Raw genomic sequence first — 16,231 nt, 5'->3', positions numbered from 1 at the left:
AAAATGCAGTATATACACAATGAAATGTCATTCAGCTGTTAAAAAAAAGAAATTATGAAGTTTTCAGGAAAATGAATAGAACTAGATTAAAATTATATTGAGTAATGTAACTTGAGCTCAAAAAAATTAAAGCCACATCACATGCTCTCACTCCTATGCAGATTCTAGCTTCAAATCTCCAGACTCATGGCTACAACATAGATGTGTTGGTTTCATTCAGGTGTCCCCCATAAACTTATGTGTTCTGAATGCTAGGTCCCCAACTAATGGCAATTTGGGAATTAAAATCTCCTGGAGACAGTGTATTGTTGAGTGCAGGCTTATGGGTATTATAGCCAGCTTCCTCTTGCCAGTGTTTGGCACACACTCCTGTTGCTGTTATCCATCTTATATTGCCCAGGAGATGATGTCCACCCTCTGCTGATAACACCATTTTCCCTTGCTATCATGGAGCTTCACTTAAGTCTGTAAGCCAAAATAAACCCCTTTTTCCCACAAGCTGCTCTTGGTTGGGTGTTTTCTGCCAGCAATGTGAACCAGACTGCAACAGTAAAGTTGGTAACAAGAAGTTGTATCATTGCTGCTAGAAACCTCACTGTGTGGCTTTTGGCTTTGGGGGGATAGTTTTTGAAAGGAAAGTGGAAAGATTTGAAACCTTGGCCTAAGAGATACCTTGCAGTTCTGTAAGTACAGCTTCATGGATTCTGCTCAGGGTTGAAAAACCTGAATGCAGTAAGAGCTATGGAGGTTTGGCTTATAAGGGGAATAAAGAACTTTACCTGGACTGGGATAGAAGCAGTTTGGGTGAGAGGCTTGCTGTGTTCTGCTTGCCTGTGTCCTATGAATTTGTGCAGGATTGCATTGCATAGAAATGGGGCCTGGAGAGATGGCTTAGTGGTTAAGTGCTTGCCTGTGAAGCCCAAGGACCCCAGTTCGAGGCTCAATTCCCCAGGACCCATGTTAGCCAGATGCATACTGTCTGGAGTTCGTTTGCAGTGGCTGGAAGCCCTGGCGCACCCATTCTCTCCCTCTCTCTCTCTCTCTCTTTCTCTCTCTCCCTCCCTCCCTCCCTCCCTCTTTCTCTCTGTCTGTTGCTCTCAAATAAATAAATAAAAATAAACAAAAAAATAATTAAAAAAAGAAATTGACTAGTGTGAGCACAAGGATATGGCACAGAAAAAATGAAATCTTCGGGCTGAAACTGCTGCCCATTCAGCTGCAATTGTATGAGAAATCACATTGAGATTAGGCCAGCTGATGTGCATTGAGACAACAGGAAGAACGCAGACTCTTTTAAAGGGGATTAAATTCTGAAGGAATGTCCTATTCTTCAAAGTTTGCTTTAATCCCCTCTGGATTAACAAATTGGCAGCCCACCTGGTATTATGAAGTATTACAAATGCAGGAAAGACAGTATTATTGAATTCACAATATGGTTTTCTTTTTTGGAAATGGCCATGAGCATTGTGAAGCAGGCTTGTTGGATTACTTGCATGGAGACCCAATAGAGCCATGAGGATGAACTGTGGGTTGCAGTGGAGACCCAATGGAGACGCAAGGACTATGGGATGTCTGCCAAGGAGCACTACTGGCAACAGATGAAGTTTTTCAGGACTGTGAGTAGCCTGGCTGGAGGGGCAGACTTGGAACTCCAGAGACTTGTCAGTGGTTAGAATTACTGGACTTGAAGACTTATCACTGGTTAGAGTTGTTGGAGCAACAGAATTTGATGTTTATCCTGTTTAAATCTTATATTGGTTGAATATTTCCCTCCTGTAACCAATGCCATCTTCTGCAGTGTTTTTATTCTGTGCCATTATGGGTTTTTTTAAACGTTTTTGGTATTATGGCTCAGTTAAAAGACTTTTTACAAGAGGTGAGGTCCACCCTCTGCTCATGGTATCATTTTCCCCTGACATCATGGAGCTTCCCCTTGAGTCTGTAAGCCAAAATAAACCCCTTTTTCCCAAAAGCTACTCTTGGTCTGGTGTTTTCTACCAGCAATGCAAACCTGACTGCAACAATAGAGTGTCTGACAAGACCAGGAAGTTATAAAAGGCTAAGGGCTAGGGAAGTGGTCTTTAAGGGGAGAAAATAGTGGAACACAGTGATGAAAACAGTGGAGGATGATACTAAGAGTGAAAAGGGTACAGAAAGGATTGGGTTGGAGAAATGAGTGAGAAGAGAGGGCATGATTAACTAAAACTGAAAAGACATGATATAGCCACAAGAAATTATTGTTTGGTAAAGTTAATTAAAATTATATATGTGTGTGTGCGTTTGTCTGTATGTATGTATGTATAAAATTCGAGTAATAGAATGGAGGTATCCAACGAAGGTAGATAATGCTGCTCCTAGCCATGGGTTATCAAACAATAATATTAGCATCAGGCATGGGATAACTCCCAACAACAGGCTATTTCCATGACTGCTGGCTGCCCACCAGAACTGAAAGATAAGACTTTATTACTGATAACACCACATCCATCGGATATAGGACATAGAAAAGTAAAGCTGGCACTGATATGGAAGCTTGCTTTCTGCTGGGTAATTTTCATAGTGTCACAAGGTATTATGTAAGCTCCTGGCAGAGAAAAGTCATCAACATTGTAGCCTAGTGGAGCATTCTACAATACTGGCCCACCAAGGAAGATGTATCCTCTAGTGAAATAGTGGCTTGAAAATATGGAGTTAAATAACAGCTCTATGATTGGATTTGAGGCCTGCTTCACTGAAGGGAATACTTGCCTGATACTAAAAATGAGGTCAAAAGCCCATGGGTGCAGAGAATGTGGGCTATAGAAAAGATCTACTATTTCTGTATTGCTGAATGGTTGTGTTGTCAAATTATTTATCTTTAAAACCACACATAAGTTCTACCAGCCCTGCTCAGAAAGACAGTTTTTAACTTTCCCTTTTTAACTTGGCAATGGAATATGGTCAATGCAGAAAGTCATAGTTGAACAAGTACGGAATATCAGTGTCTGATGAGTGCTATGCCCTAAATTTGACATACACACCATCCCCTCTAGTGTTCAAGGGACCACAGAAGATGGGGATGAAATAAGTTGGAGGTTGTGGAAGAGTGCTGTGAAACTCTGGTATTTGGACATAACAAGGCCATTGCACTCATGATCACAGAGCAGCTGTAGTTATATGCACAAGACTTGCTTATGATGGTACTAGTCAGCATTCTATTATAGCTGGGGGAGTGGCTTGGGAAGCTACTCTCCTCCCTAATGAGCTAGTGAAAGTTAATGTTTGCCAAGAGGAAGATTCATTGTCTCTTGTGGCACAGTGACAAGAAGAAGGAATACAGGGAGACCAAGAGGGATGAGGAAGGTAATATTAAGTACATGTGATCAATATGGAATATATATGTATGAAAATGTCTAAAAATAAAAAGGAATTCTAGTTTCTCCAATGAAAACTACTATATTTAACTAAAAATAAATGTATTAATCACATTATATTGTTTATATTTCCCATTTCCCTCCTTTACACTTGTGCTGACATCAGGTTCACAGAGAAAGCAATGTTCTTACTCATTTCCCCAGTTCCTCTGTGGTTTCAGCTATGACCCTAGTGAAATGTGATAGGCTATTTCTCTCCTCGGGTCCTGCTTCCATCTGAAAAAGAGAAGCAGATTCTCCAGTGGAGAGTGAGTTCATCACAGGTTAAATGGGATAACCATTGTTAGTTTAGAGAGAAGTTAATAAGAGTAGGCCCTCTTATAGCCCAAGATGGGTGGGAGCTTGATATTGGAGAATAAACTTGTTATCTGACTATGATTCTGACTTGTTTCCCAGTTCCAGATATGGATTCCTTTCTACTGAGTGGATCTGTTAGCCAATCCTAGAACAGTTGGTTACCCACCATGGCTGTGTGCCACTAATGCACTTGTGTAAGCATCACATCAGGTTGTTTGCTTCTGAGTAGCTTAGACCTCCAGTTGCTCAGACAGATGTTGGCCACATTCCCCCTGTAACTCATGTAGCACCTTCTAGCCCTAGACAAGCTAACTGGGGTCTGACTCTCTTCCAGATTCCAGCCAGGTCTCTCCATGTTCCATACTGATAGCATAAGGTGTCTTCAGCAGTAAGGTCTTACCATTAACCTCTGGTGGGTAATCAAGTGCTTTGACAGAAGTGTCTTCTTTTGGGAAAACTTGTAGGTCTCTCTGATCAACAGCTCATTGTGGGTATTAACTGCATCCTGGTACTGGGAGTTACAGGCCAGTGCCAAGGGAAAAGAAAAAGAAAAAAATATATATAAAAGCAAAAGAAAGAAAAAGAAAAGGGCCCTTAAATTCAGGTGTCCCCTCTCAGGTCCTAATGAAGAACTCATTTTTATCCTAAGTATTTAATTTCACATGCATTGCAGATCATTTCATTGTTGTTGGATGTCCTTTCAAGTGCACACAATGTCATGTTTGACATAATGTAATTCTGTTTATGAATAATGTGCTGAATTTTAAAGATAATTTAGATAATATATGCTAAGTATGAAAGGAAGCTTTTGATAACAAGATATAATAATTTGGAAAATTATCTAGTTCTCCTCATGCTTTGCATAATAGGAAAATGGGGGAAGGAAGAAAGTTCTACCTAACTCCACAGGAAGTTTCTTTACAAATTAGTTTCCCTTTATCAGTGCTGGGGATTAAACCCAGGGCCTTTAGCATCCTATGTTATCATTCAACCATTAAGCTACTGCCCCTGGTCCATCTCCATAGCTCTATATATCACAGCTTGAATTACATACAGTGACATCTCAATTAACATATTGGTAAATCACTCTAATTTGAAGATACAGTCTTTTTGTTATCATAGGAAACAAATTTTTTATGAGTACCAGGTAAGTACTAGTTTTCCCTTGGATTTACTGGTAACTGGAGCAAAACAGATTAATAATACCACAGTTAAAAAGTGCTCTTCTTGAAAAAGTTTCTTCACTTTTAATGGTACTGAATTCAAGCAGAAATAGTAAGGCCCAGGGATATGGTTCAGTAATAGAGTGTTTCTCTAGCACATGCAAGGCCTTGGGTTTACTATGCATATATCATTTCAATTAATTCTTTATTTTCAGTGTTGGTTTATAGCAATTTTAATGAGGTTGAGGTTTAGGAACTGTGAAGATATAATAACCATAGTTTCTCACTTTGGCAATATTAGGGATTGAACCCAGAACCTTGTGTGAGTAAAACAAGCATTCTGCCACTGAGACCCGTCCACAGCCTTGTCATCCACAGTTTCTTACTATCTTCTTTGTTTTTTTTTTATTTTCACAATTTTTATGAACATTTTCCATAAGTATAAAAAATAATATCCCATGGTAATACCTCCCCCCACACTTTCCCCTTTGAAATTCCATTCTTGCATAAATCTGATGATTTAATAAGTTTTGTAATTTTCATTTTATAGATGAATAATTTGTACTACATAAAGATAAACTGCTTGAAAGAAGCTGGGAGAAGTGGCTCATACCTATAATCCAGACACACAGGAGGCTGAATTCTGAGGCCACTTTGAGGCTACAGAGTGAGTTCCTGGTCAGCCTGGACTAGAGTGAAAGCCTGTCTCAGAACAAACAAACAAACAAAAAAGATAAATATCTTGCCCAAATTCAGTCAGCTAGTAGGAAGTGAGTTTCACAACAACTTCAAAAGACTGGCCCATTCACTCACTCTGTTCCCTGATAGAACACAATCCTTCATTCCACTGTCATTCTTGAATAATGGCTTAGCACAAATAAATTATAAGTGAAAAACAGAATGAATTCAGTAATATTAAATTTAAAATAAAATGAATAAGATAAATAAGTGGAAAGCTTAAAACAAATTAAACCATAGTAAAGAAAGTCATTTATTCTCTCAATCTTTTCAGCACCTGAACAAGTATAATATTTTCTTAGCTCAGGACACAAGTGAAGTTGTTCATCATTTTCTCAAGGTCATCACAGAAACTCAGGACATTGTCCTCTCCTTGTTTTCATAAACAGACACTAGAAGATTTATTGAGAGTAAATTCAAAGACATTCATAATTTATTAGGTTGGCCTGAAACCCAAGTGACTACCACACCTCTAAGCTGTCACTGAGCACTTAAAATCATGCTTTGTGTTTGTAAAACCCTCTGAGCCTCCGAAGGCTCAGTGAGTGCATACAGGCTAAAATAATGGGCACCCATCTTTTCTATGCTACCTTATCTCTGAGGCTGTCGCCTAGCTGTGCACAGGAGTCAACCAACTGAGTTATGGTAAATGGTTGGCCAGATACTGAACATAAAACTCCAACCAAGTAGCCCATGTGGGTATGACTGCTACTCAGGACCACTCTTTCAGTGTGATCTCAAAATGTTAATGCTAAGCTTTACAGAAAAAATTACTACTAAGACTATGTTTATTTCTTTTCACTGTAACTGAATGTTTCACTATTAAGCATGAGGACTAGATCCGAATCCCTGATTCCCAGGACCCATGAAAAAAGCCAGGCATGGTCACACATACCTGTAACCCCACCACCAACTAGTTTGTGGTGGGGGAACAGAATAATTGCTATGGTTTACTTGGTCAGCCAGTCAAACCAAAAATGTGTGAACTCAGGTTTAGTTTAAGACCAAATCTCAAGGAAATAAGGTAGAAAACTAACAAAAAAAAAAAAAAGACACCCAATATGTTCTTGGTCCTCTGTGCACATAAACACAAGCATGGGTGGCAAAGCACATACATGCACATACACACACATACCACATACACATATACACAAACCACCACACACACACATACACACTACAGAATTAAATCTTTAAGAAAGGATAAAGAACATTTAAAGCCATAGGATTTCTTTCTTGATACTCCAAGTATAAAAGCTGAAAATTTCATATCTTGCCAAGTTAACATAACTTTCATCAACTGAAGCACACAGTTCAATTTTAAAATCCTGAAAATAAATGAAATGATAAAGAAATGAAACACCAAATCAACCTACTTGGTCATGGGAATTCATCAGAATGTGTAATTTTGTTCTTTGACATTAACCTTTAATTGAATTGGTCATTTTAACAAATCAGTTCCTATTCTCATATTCTTCAATTTTATGCTTCACTCTTTCTGGGATTAAATTCCTCTAAAGTCTTAATGTTAGGCAAATTCTTAGGGGGGATATCTATAAAAATCTTAACCCTAAAATTATTTATTTACAAAATCTTTGGAAAGACCTTTTAAAGAACATGAATTTCTAACAGATATGTTTAAGCATATCATTAATAATACTATATTTCTCAAGTGTTAAAAGCTGGGGCAATATTTTCCTTCAATAAAAATATTTATTCTTTGTTTACATAGGAAATATTTCCCTAACTTAGGAGAATTGTTATTATTAAGATACCTGCAAATTGAGATCAACTATGCAAATTTTAACAACTAAAGGATGGAAAGATATTTAAATTCTGCTGATTCATATACCTAACATGACAAAGATTTCAAAACTTTGTTTAATGGGTTGTATACCATTAGAACTCTGTTTTACAGTATCTTTAAAAATTAATAAGATTATTTCTAAGGCTTTTATCTCAATATTCCAAAATATTAATGGATGTTTACATAGACCACCTTATAAAACTAAAAACATGTTCCATTAGATTAACAGTCATTGTGTTAATAGTTCCATTACCATTCTTTTAATATGAAGGATAATAAAATATATATTTAGGAATATTATGGTATAACTGAGAGGAAAGTTACAGCTCTATCTTAAAAAAAAAATAAAGAATTCCAACTCCACCAGGCAGTAAAACTTTCAACACTATTGTTTATAGCATTTTTCTATTAGAGCCTACTAGGGAAGCCATCTTTCATGAAGTTATATATTATGAAATATTCATAAGTTATAAGAATTATCACATTTTCTCTAAGCTAAGGTATATGCCATGATTCTAGTTAAGGACTGTTTGCAATAGTTATAGTATTTTAGAATTCAACCAATTTATGAATTTTTAAAAATTCTCTTGCCTTTCCCCAATTATTTGCTCACAAACCCAAGACCACACTAGAATCACTCTATAAAAACTCTATCACTTGGATAGAAGAGTTTCCAAAGAATCACATCTTTTCTATACTCTTGGACTAATAACTGATTTGAATGCTCTCTACTAGGTGTCTGCTCTCCTCACCATGGTAGCTGCTAACAACTCAGGTTGAGAAGGATTCTGAGAAACCACTCAGCTTCGACAGATGATTGTTTCTGCCATGGCCTCTAGGAGACAGTAGCATGCACACAAGTTGGCTATTGCTACATAAATGAAGATCAAAGTCAAAAATATCATTTGTTCCTAATAGTAGGGTAAAGATAATGAGCAAAAATATTTCATTTAAAAGTTAAATTCCATTATACCCATCTTCTAATTTGTTTATTAGAAATGCATTTATTTCTATACAATAAAATTATTTCATCAAAGATTTGAGTGAAAATTATTCTGTGTTGGTACCTTAGAGAATATGAGGCATAGAAAAAAGCCTTGCACTCAAGTCCATTTATTGCATTATGGAGACGTGACAGACTGCATAAATGTCAGATGTGTGAACTCAGGATAAACACACAGCCTAATCACTTTAGATGGAAAACGATCCATGCTAAAAGAAAAAGCAAAATTATTACAAGTTGGAGGCAGAAATCTACAATGTTCTTTTATAAAACACACAGAAATAAGGTATAAAATAACAATATTTACCTAACCTAGGAATAAGAGTGGGGGAATACATTGTGGGAAACTATTTAAAACTAGAGAAGAAACATGTCAACCACAGTGTGCATAGGAACATAGCCGGAATCTCAAGAGGAGAGGAGCAATAAGCACATATGGCCATCTAGGATGAGGAGGGGTAGCATCCTAACTCCATGATGGATAGCCCTACAGAGCATATCCTAAAAAGGCTACAGAGGAGTTTCTGGGAGAAGGCAGCACAAGGACATGCACCTTTACAAATTTACTGTCACATGAAAATGGGTGTTCAACATCCAGGAAGTGGATTTCCAGTCCCAAGCCTAATGTTACATCTCAGCTGAATTGACAAAACCAGCTAGGAGTCCCCAAAATAATGGCAAGCAAAAGCAGGTGTTTCTAAGGCCAGAAGACCACAGGCAGCAGGTTCCTATAGCAGTTCACTTAAAGAATAAAAAAAACTTCATCAGATATGCACATATGAGGTGAACAAACATGGAATTGGTTATGAATGCTAACAAGGTGTGTTGCATTGGAATCCAGAGTCCCAGAAACTGGCTCTCTACCCAGAGGTTTCAAAATGATGGTAAGTCACCCCTCTTTCTAGTTACTATTTAACTAAATGTTGTATTTATTGGAAAATACCTCTGTAAAAGGAAAAGCACATCTGTATCAATTACTTTATTCATTACTGTGATCAAATACCTGACAAGAAGCAACTTACAGCAGGAAAAAAAATTTTTTCAGCTTACTGTTCAAGGGGATACTTTCCATCATGGTAGCATCAGTGGGAGGTAAACTGGTCACATGCATCCAAAGTCAGGAAGTAGAGAACCAACAGAAATTGTGGACAGGCTGTAAAACCGCAAGAACCATCTTTACTGACCCACTTTCTACATCAATGCTCCACCTCCCAAAGATTATAAAACCTTTCCAAACAGTGCCACTAACTGGGGACCAGCTGTTCTAACACATGAGCCTTTGGGGGATATTTTACATGCAAACCACTACATCTAACTGAAGAAACTGAGAAAAGATGTTACAGCAAATATGTGAACCTCCACATTTTCTCCAGCCCATTAACCTGGTCTGAGTCTCTTATTCTCTTCAAAACTGTAAACATCTTCCTATATACACCTGCTGTCTTCTGAGCTGCAGATCAGATTTCCCAAAATCCCATCCAAAGGTAGCAGTGTTAAAGGATCAAGCCAGATCTCCTCAGATACCTTCTACATATGAAGTGATGGCCTCACCACTTTTCTTATGCATCAGGAAGCCACGGACTTAACTAGGGCCTATTGGAACCCACTGTCTCTGGTTTTGCCTTTATTTTCCTTACTCTCCTAAACTACTTTGCCTAGCTCCCTTATTAAAAGGTCTGCTTGTAGCTGGAGAGATGGCCTAGCAGTTGAGGGACTTGCATGCCAGGCCAACGACCCTTGGTTCAATTCCCCAGTACCCACATAAGTCAGAGGCACAAGGTGGCACATGTGTCTGGAGTTTGTTTACAGTGGCTGGAGGGCCTGGCATGCAAAATTTTTTTCTCTCTCCCTCAAATAAATAAGTAAAAATAAAATATTTTTTAAAGATGTGCTCATTGTCTTCAACCTCATGTAATTAAAGATTAGGGGTTCATGTCAGTGTCTTCAGTCTACAAAGTCCAGCCATTATAATCTCATTCATTGTAAAATAATATCTGTCTCTCTGAATCTGAATCTGGGCCAAGCACAGTGGCACATGCCTTTAATTCCAGCACTTGGGAGGCCAAGGTAAGAGGAAAACCATGAGTTCCAAGACTACCCTGACACTACATAATGAAGTCCAGCCTGGGCTAGAGCAAGACCCTACCTTGAAAAGCAAAAAAAAAAAAAAAAAAAAAAAAAAAAAGAGAAGATAAATCTGAACCATCTGGTCACATGTGTTTCTGTACCCCATATCCCACTGAGCATTAGTGAGTTACGTGGGCAACACTTATCACACCTTTTGCCCTATGTCATAATAGCAGCCCATCCCCTAGTTATTCTATGTGCTTTAAAAATATATTTATTTGCAAGCAGAGAGAAAAAAATTAAATAAAAGAGTGAGGCAATGGGTACACCGGGGCCTCCTTCCACTACAAACAAACTCCAGAGGCATGAGCCACTTTGAGCATCTGACTTTGAGTGGATACTGGGGATTTCAACATGAGCCACCAGGCTTTGCAAGCAAGCACCTTTAACTGTTAAGCCATGTCACCAGCCCCCCGTGCATCTCTTTTAATAAGATGGCATTAGCTCCACCTCCACAGTTATCACAGGCAGTGTGATATGAAGACAAGGCTCAGAACTTTTGTTCAGTAGTTATAGGAAATAGGTACTTTTTCTTCACAGAATGTGAAATTTGTTACCATGAGGAAAATCATCATAAAGAAAAAGCCAGCAGCCTCCTATCCTTTCGGTTTGTTCATTAATACTCTCCTAAAACACCTGATCACTACCTCATGGCCTTGAGCATCTTGGCTGAGCAACCACTCCTGCGTGCGCTCACATGCAGATTTATGCACCAGTCATCAGTCTGCGTAATGGATTGACACCTTTGCTTGTCTGGCCTCCTTGCTGATTGGTTGGCTGACTGTCTCATCTTCCTGCCTTTAGTCTTACTCCTTCCCAAGTTTATTTCACCTACTAATTATTATATTTTCAGTTTTCCAGCACTATTTCTCTGTAGTCAAATGTTCTACCACTGAGCTATTCGCCCCTACAGAACTATTTTTCCACAATACAAATATATCCTAACACAGTCCCATGGAATCTCTTCAGGAATTCCCATTGTGCATGCTCACAGGTATGACATGCACATTTTCTCAATGTCATTGCTCTGTAAAGTTATCACCTTACACTGAAGATAAATGCAAGCCAACTCTTTCTAAACCAAACACAAATGGGACACACAGTTTTTTTTTTAATTTAATTTATTAGTTTTCTTTTCAGTAAATACAGGCAGTTTGGTACTATTATTTAGGCTCATCTGTGATCTACCCCTTCCCATTAGACCCTCCTTGTTAATGAAAATGGGTCGTGCATTGTGGAGTTAGCCCCCAGTTATTGGTATGATAAATGTCTCTGCAAATCATGACACAACATGTGACTCTGACATTCTTTCCGCCCCCTCTTCCGCAAAATTTCCCTGAGCCATATTGGGTTCATTTTTGGTCTGCTTCAGTGCTGAAGTGTTGGGGGCCTATGAGGCTCTGGCTCTCTGATTTGGTAGGAGTTGATTTTTCTCTGCGTTGGTCTCCTTCCCCTTTGTGCTGGTATCCGGTTCACAGGAAAACATCACCCTTGCTTATTTCGCCAGTTGTCCTTAGTTTCAGTTGGGCCCCTTTTGAGGTATGTTGGGGCAGCTGTTTTCTTAGGATCTGCATCTATCTGGAAAAGAGAAGCAGATTCTACAACGGAGAGTAAGTTAGCACCCGGAAAATTGAGATAAGACTTACTCTTTTGGTAGACAGTATACACACAGTTATTTTTTAAAACATTTGTATTTGTTTATTTGCAAGCAAAGAGAGATAGAAAGAAGAGATAATGGACACAACAGGGCCTCTAATCACTGCAAACCAACTCCAGATGCCTGTGACACTTTGTACATCTGGCTTTATGTGGGTACTGGAGAATTGAACATTGATTGTGAGGCTTTGCACGCAAGTGCCTTAGCCAATGATCCATCTCTCCAGCACCCTAGGGATTCATCTTTAAATGTCAGCCCTTTGGCTTTGGGTAACCCAATGGTAGAGCATGTGTTTCACATGTGTGAAGCTCTGGTTTCAATCCCCAGGACCAAAATAAAAAGATGTCAACTCCAAACACATGCTAAATCAATATACCTCTATTAAATAGACTTAATCCATAATCACAAATACTAGAAAGCCAAGTGATGTTCTCATCAACAGTATAATTTTGTAATATTTGTATTTAACTCCACTCATATTCTTATGGGACATTGTCAAAACAAAAATTATTTAAAATATCAGGATGGCAAAAAGTAAAATAACCATATGTCGGGGGAAAAAATCCAGCTTCTTTACAAAGAGACAACTTATGGGGAAGGAAATATTTATGTTCTGATGTTTGAAGAATTGTCATGTGGATGAACAAACGTGACAATTTTCTTCCAGATGGCATAAAAAGATTATACTTTAAGTAATATCTTAGCTCAACATAAGACATAACATTAAAATAATGTTCCTATACAGCTATAAAAGGGGATTACATAAAAGCAAAGTTTTGTAAGATATTGATTAAGTTGGCCTAGTCTAACCTTAGCAACAATAAACCCCAAATCTCAATACTTTATCAGGCAAAACTTTGCTCCCTGTTTATGCTATTGGTCCAACACTGGTCACCAATGCCATGCTCACTGAACCACTGCCTTTCAAACAGACCATGGGGCTGTCATGGCAAGGAAGTGGAGCTTGGATCAAAAATTAACTTCATGGACTGGAGAGATTGCTCCATGGTTAAAGGCGATTGCTTATAGAGCTAATGACCCAGGTTTGATTTCTCAGTACCCACATAAAGCCAGACCCACAAAGTGGCACATGTATCTGGAACTTGTTTGCAGTGGCAGGAGGCCCTAGAATGCACATGATCTCTCTCTCTCTCTCTCTCTCTCTCTCTCTCTCTCTCTCTCTCATAAATAAGTAAATAGGACTTCCAGGTAAGAAGGCAAAATAGGACCCATGCCAAACCAGTTTGGGGCGGATTTAAGCAAAACCCCAACAAAATACACTCTTCTTCTGAAAAGTGAAGGAGTATAGGTCATTCTTAGACACAGCAGAGAAGCCAAACAGAGCAAGATCCACCAGAAAGGAGGAAAACGGTCAGAGTCCCACTGCGATGATCACAGCCTACCATCCGTGCTCAGCACACCCGCCAACCCAGTGACACCCTGCCAGGCATGCCAGGCGGCGGCAGATGAGACCAAATAACAGATTTTTCAACTTCATCAGCCTTCTTGCAAAGTTAAGAGATCTAAAGGAAAGACAGCTGAGATCAACTAAAGAGGTACTGAAAGTGCGAGCAACTCCAGACGTCTGAACTCTCCCATCCCCCAGCATCAGAACTGCAAACCTCTGGCATTCTGTCCCCAATGTAAGTGCATCCAGCCCATCTGATCAGAACTCCAGCTCCACAGCACAACACAGAGGGATCAAGGTGGGCATTCAACATTGGTGAGATTGGAAGCGACCCCAAAAGGTAACTAGGCCAACTATCAAATAAAAGGGGGGTCAAGATGGCTGCCGCCTAACCATGCCACACTTCCCGGGGAAGAAAGGGCTTCATTGGGTCTTTTAGGGGACACCAGTCTCTAATAGACTACCAGTGGGAGGATGTGGAGGGGCAATAAAGGGAATCAGCTGATTCCCACGCTCTTGGGTAGCCCACAAATCCCCCAACCCTCCCAAGCAGCCATCCTAGCCATAGTCCCAGCCTCAGGTTACTCCCGCACTAACTGCAGGCAAGGGGACACAGGCCAGCATAGTTCCACCAGCACCACCATGCACTGACAATCACCAGCTCCCTGTGCCTGCCTCAGTGACTTCAGATCTACTCCCCCTGCACAAACTCAGACACCCTCCGCCCCTCCACCCATACAACCTCAGATCCCCTCTGTACATCCATGAGCAACCTCAGCCCCCCTGCTTCACACTACCTCAAAACCACTCCACCCCCCAGCACCCCACCTCTGCATATCCTCAGACCAACTCCGCCACCCTGCCCATGCAACCTCAGACCTGCTCCTACCCCATTTCCCCAGTGAACTCTGGCATGCTCCAACTCTCCACCTGACTGGCCCCAGACCTACTCCACCCACCAACCAAGAGACCTCAGACCCTCTCTTTCCCCCCCCCCAAGCCTAACCCTGCCCCTACACTGTGATGAGCAGACCACAGCACAAAAGGAATAACATGAAAAACCAACTGCAAGTAAATCCAATAAGATTGCTCAGTCCTACATTGGATGTCTCTAATCAAAACATGGAAGAGACATTAGGTTTAGAACTCCAAAATGAAGTGATGAGCAATACAACCCTGACCAAGTGACTGAGAGAACTTGCATAAAAGCAAAAAAGGATCAATACCTGTGTTGATGCTCCCATCACTAGACTAGACCTAATGGATAGGAAAATGGAAGGTGCCCAAGACAGTTAAAGGCTATGAAGGAGAGTGAAAAAACAATGGATCCCAAAAACCAGCTGGCTATACTAAATGAAGACATAAAGAAATGCAAGGATGAGATCGTGCTCCGGGGCTCGTCAGACCCGCTGGGAGACGCTCGGTACCGGGCTTCGACCACCACGGTCTTTAAATACCGGCTGCCGTCGCTCTGCTGTACAGCGTGCTCTTCGCGCACCATGCTGGAACACCTGAGCTCGCTGCCCACACAGATGGACTACAAAGGGCAGAAGCTAGCTGAACAGATGTTTCAAGGGATTATTCTTTGTTCTGCAGTAGATGGATTTATCTATGGTTATGTGGCCGAACAGTTTGGGTGGACCGTCTACATAGTGATGGCTGGATTTGCGTTCTTGTGTTTGCTGACCCTTCCTCCGTGGCCCATCTATCGCAGACATCCCCTGAAGTGGTTACCTGTTCAAGACTCAGCCATAGAAGATAAGAAACTGGTGGACAGGAAAGTTAAGAGTCATGCTAAAAATAATTGATTGGGGCTTTCATGATTCAGCACCTGCTTTTGTTTCCTGTGAGATGAGTAAAATGCTTTAATAACCAAAACATAACCTAAATCCTAGTCTCTTACAGCCCAGCTGTGTAGAGATTGAGTTCTCTGTTTTAGTTCTGACTCAGTTGTGTTTCCACTTATAAATATTTTATGCCATCTCTTCATAATCCTGTTTTGAAATTGAGAAAATATAAATATGCAGTGTTCTTTTCAGGTATTCGTGAATAAATGCCTCATAACTGATAGTATAACTTACTTTTTTAAAGACATGTAGTCTGGCCTGTCATCAACCTTGCTGCCTCAGCCTCCTGAAATGCTGAAATTATAAGGACATGTCACATCTGGCTTGAGAGCACCATTTTAACTATCAGAGTTTTGCACTTCATTATGAATCATTAAACTTTTAAGGTTTCAATTAAAAATCATAGCATAATTCTAAAACAAAAAAGAAAGAAAGAAATGCAAGGATGAATTCCAAGAAGCATCCAGAAAATCAGAAAATGATGTGAAAAGAGAACTTGACAGAGGGATGGAAACTATACATAGAAAAGTATCAGAAAATGCAAACCTAACTGAACAAGCCCAAAACTCTTTAGAAGCTCTCAAGAATAGAGTCAGCCATGTGGAGGAAAGAAACACAGAACTGGAAGACAAAACAAAAGAAACAGTTCATAAGCCCAAAAGTTTCAGTATGTTTAAAATTTTCTGTGAACAGAACATGAGAGAATTGTGAGATAAAACATCCTAATATTCAGATCATGAGAATACCAGAAGGGGAAGCAATTCAGACCAA

General features: G+C 39.7%; 1 protein-coding gene across 1 annotated transcript; it reads left to right on the top strand.

Annotated features, from left to right (window-relative positions):
• Window positions 1-15,112: 15,112 nt before the first annotated feature.
• LOC101603920 (signal peptidase complex subunit 1-like) lies at window positions 15,113-15,502 on the top strand. Its single transcript, XM_012948146.2, has one exon. It carries the CDS (start codon window positions 15,113-15,115, stop codon window positions 15,419-15,421), a length of 309 nt encoding a protein of 102 aa, XP_012803600.1. The 3' UTR covers window positions 15,422-15,502.
• The last annotated feature ends 729 nt before the right edge of the window (window positions 15,503-16,231 follow it).

The sequence above is a fragment of the Jaculus jaculus genome, chromosome 7 (genome assembly GCF_020740685.1).
Source record: "Jaculus jaculus isolate mJacJac1 chromosome 7, mJacJac1.mat.Y.cur, whole genome shotgun sequence".
Lineage (NCBI taxonomy): Eukaryota > Metazoa > Chordata > Mammalia > Rodentia > Dipodidae > Jaculus > Jaculus jaculus.
The sequence above is the reverse complement of the archived record's forward strand: the minus strand, read 5'-3'. Positions and strand labels throughout refer to the sequence as shown.

What these genes read in the sequence shown, in the direction of transcription:
- LOC101603920 (XM_012948146.2), top strand. Translation starts at nt 15,113, where the DNA reads ATGCTGGAACACCTGAGCTCGCTGCCCACACAGATGGACTACAAAGGG.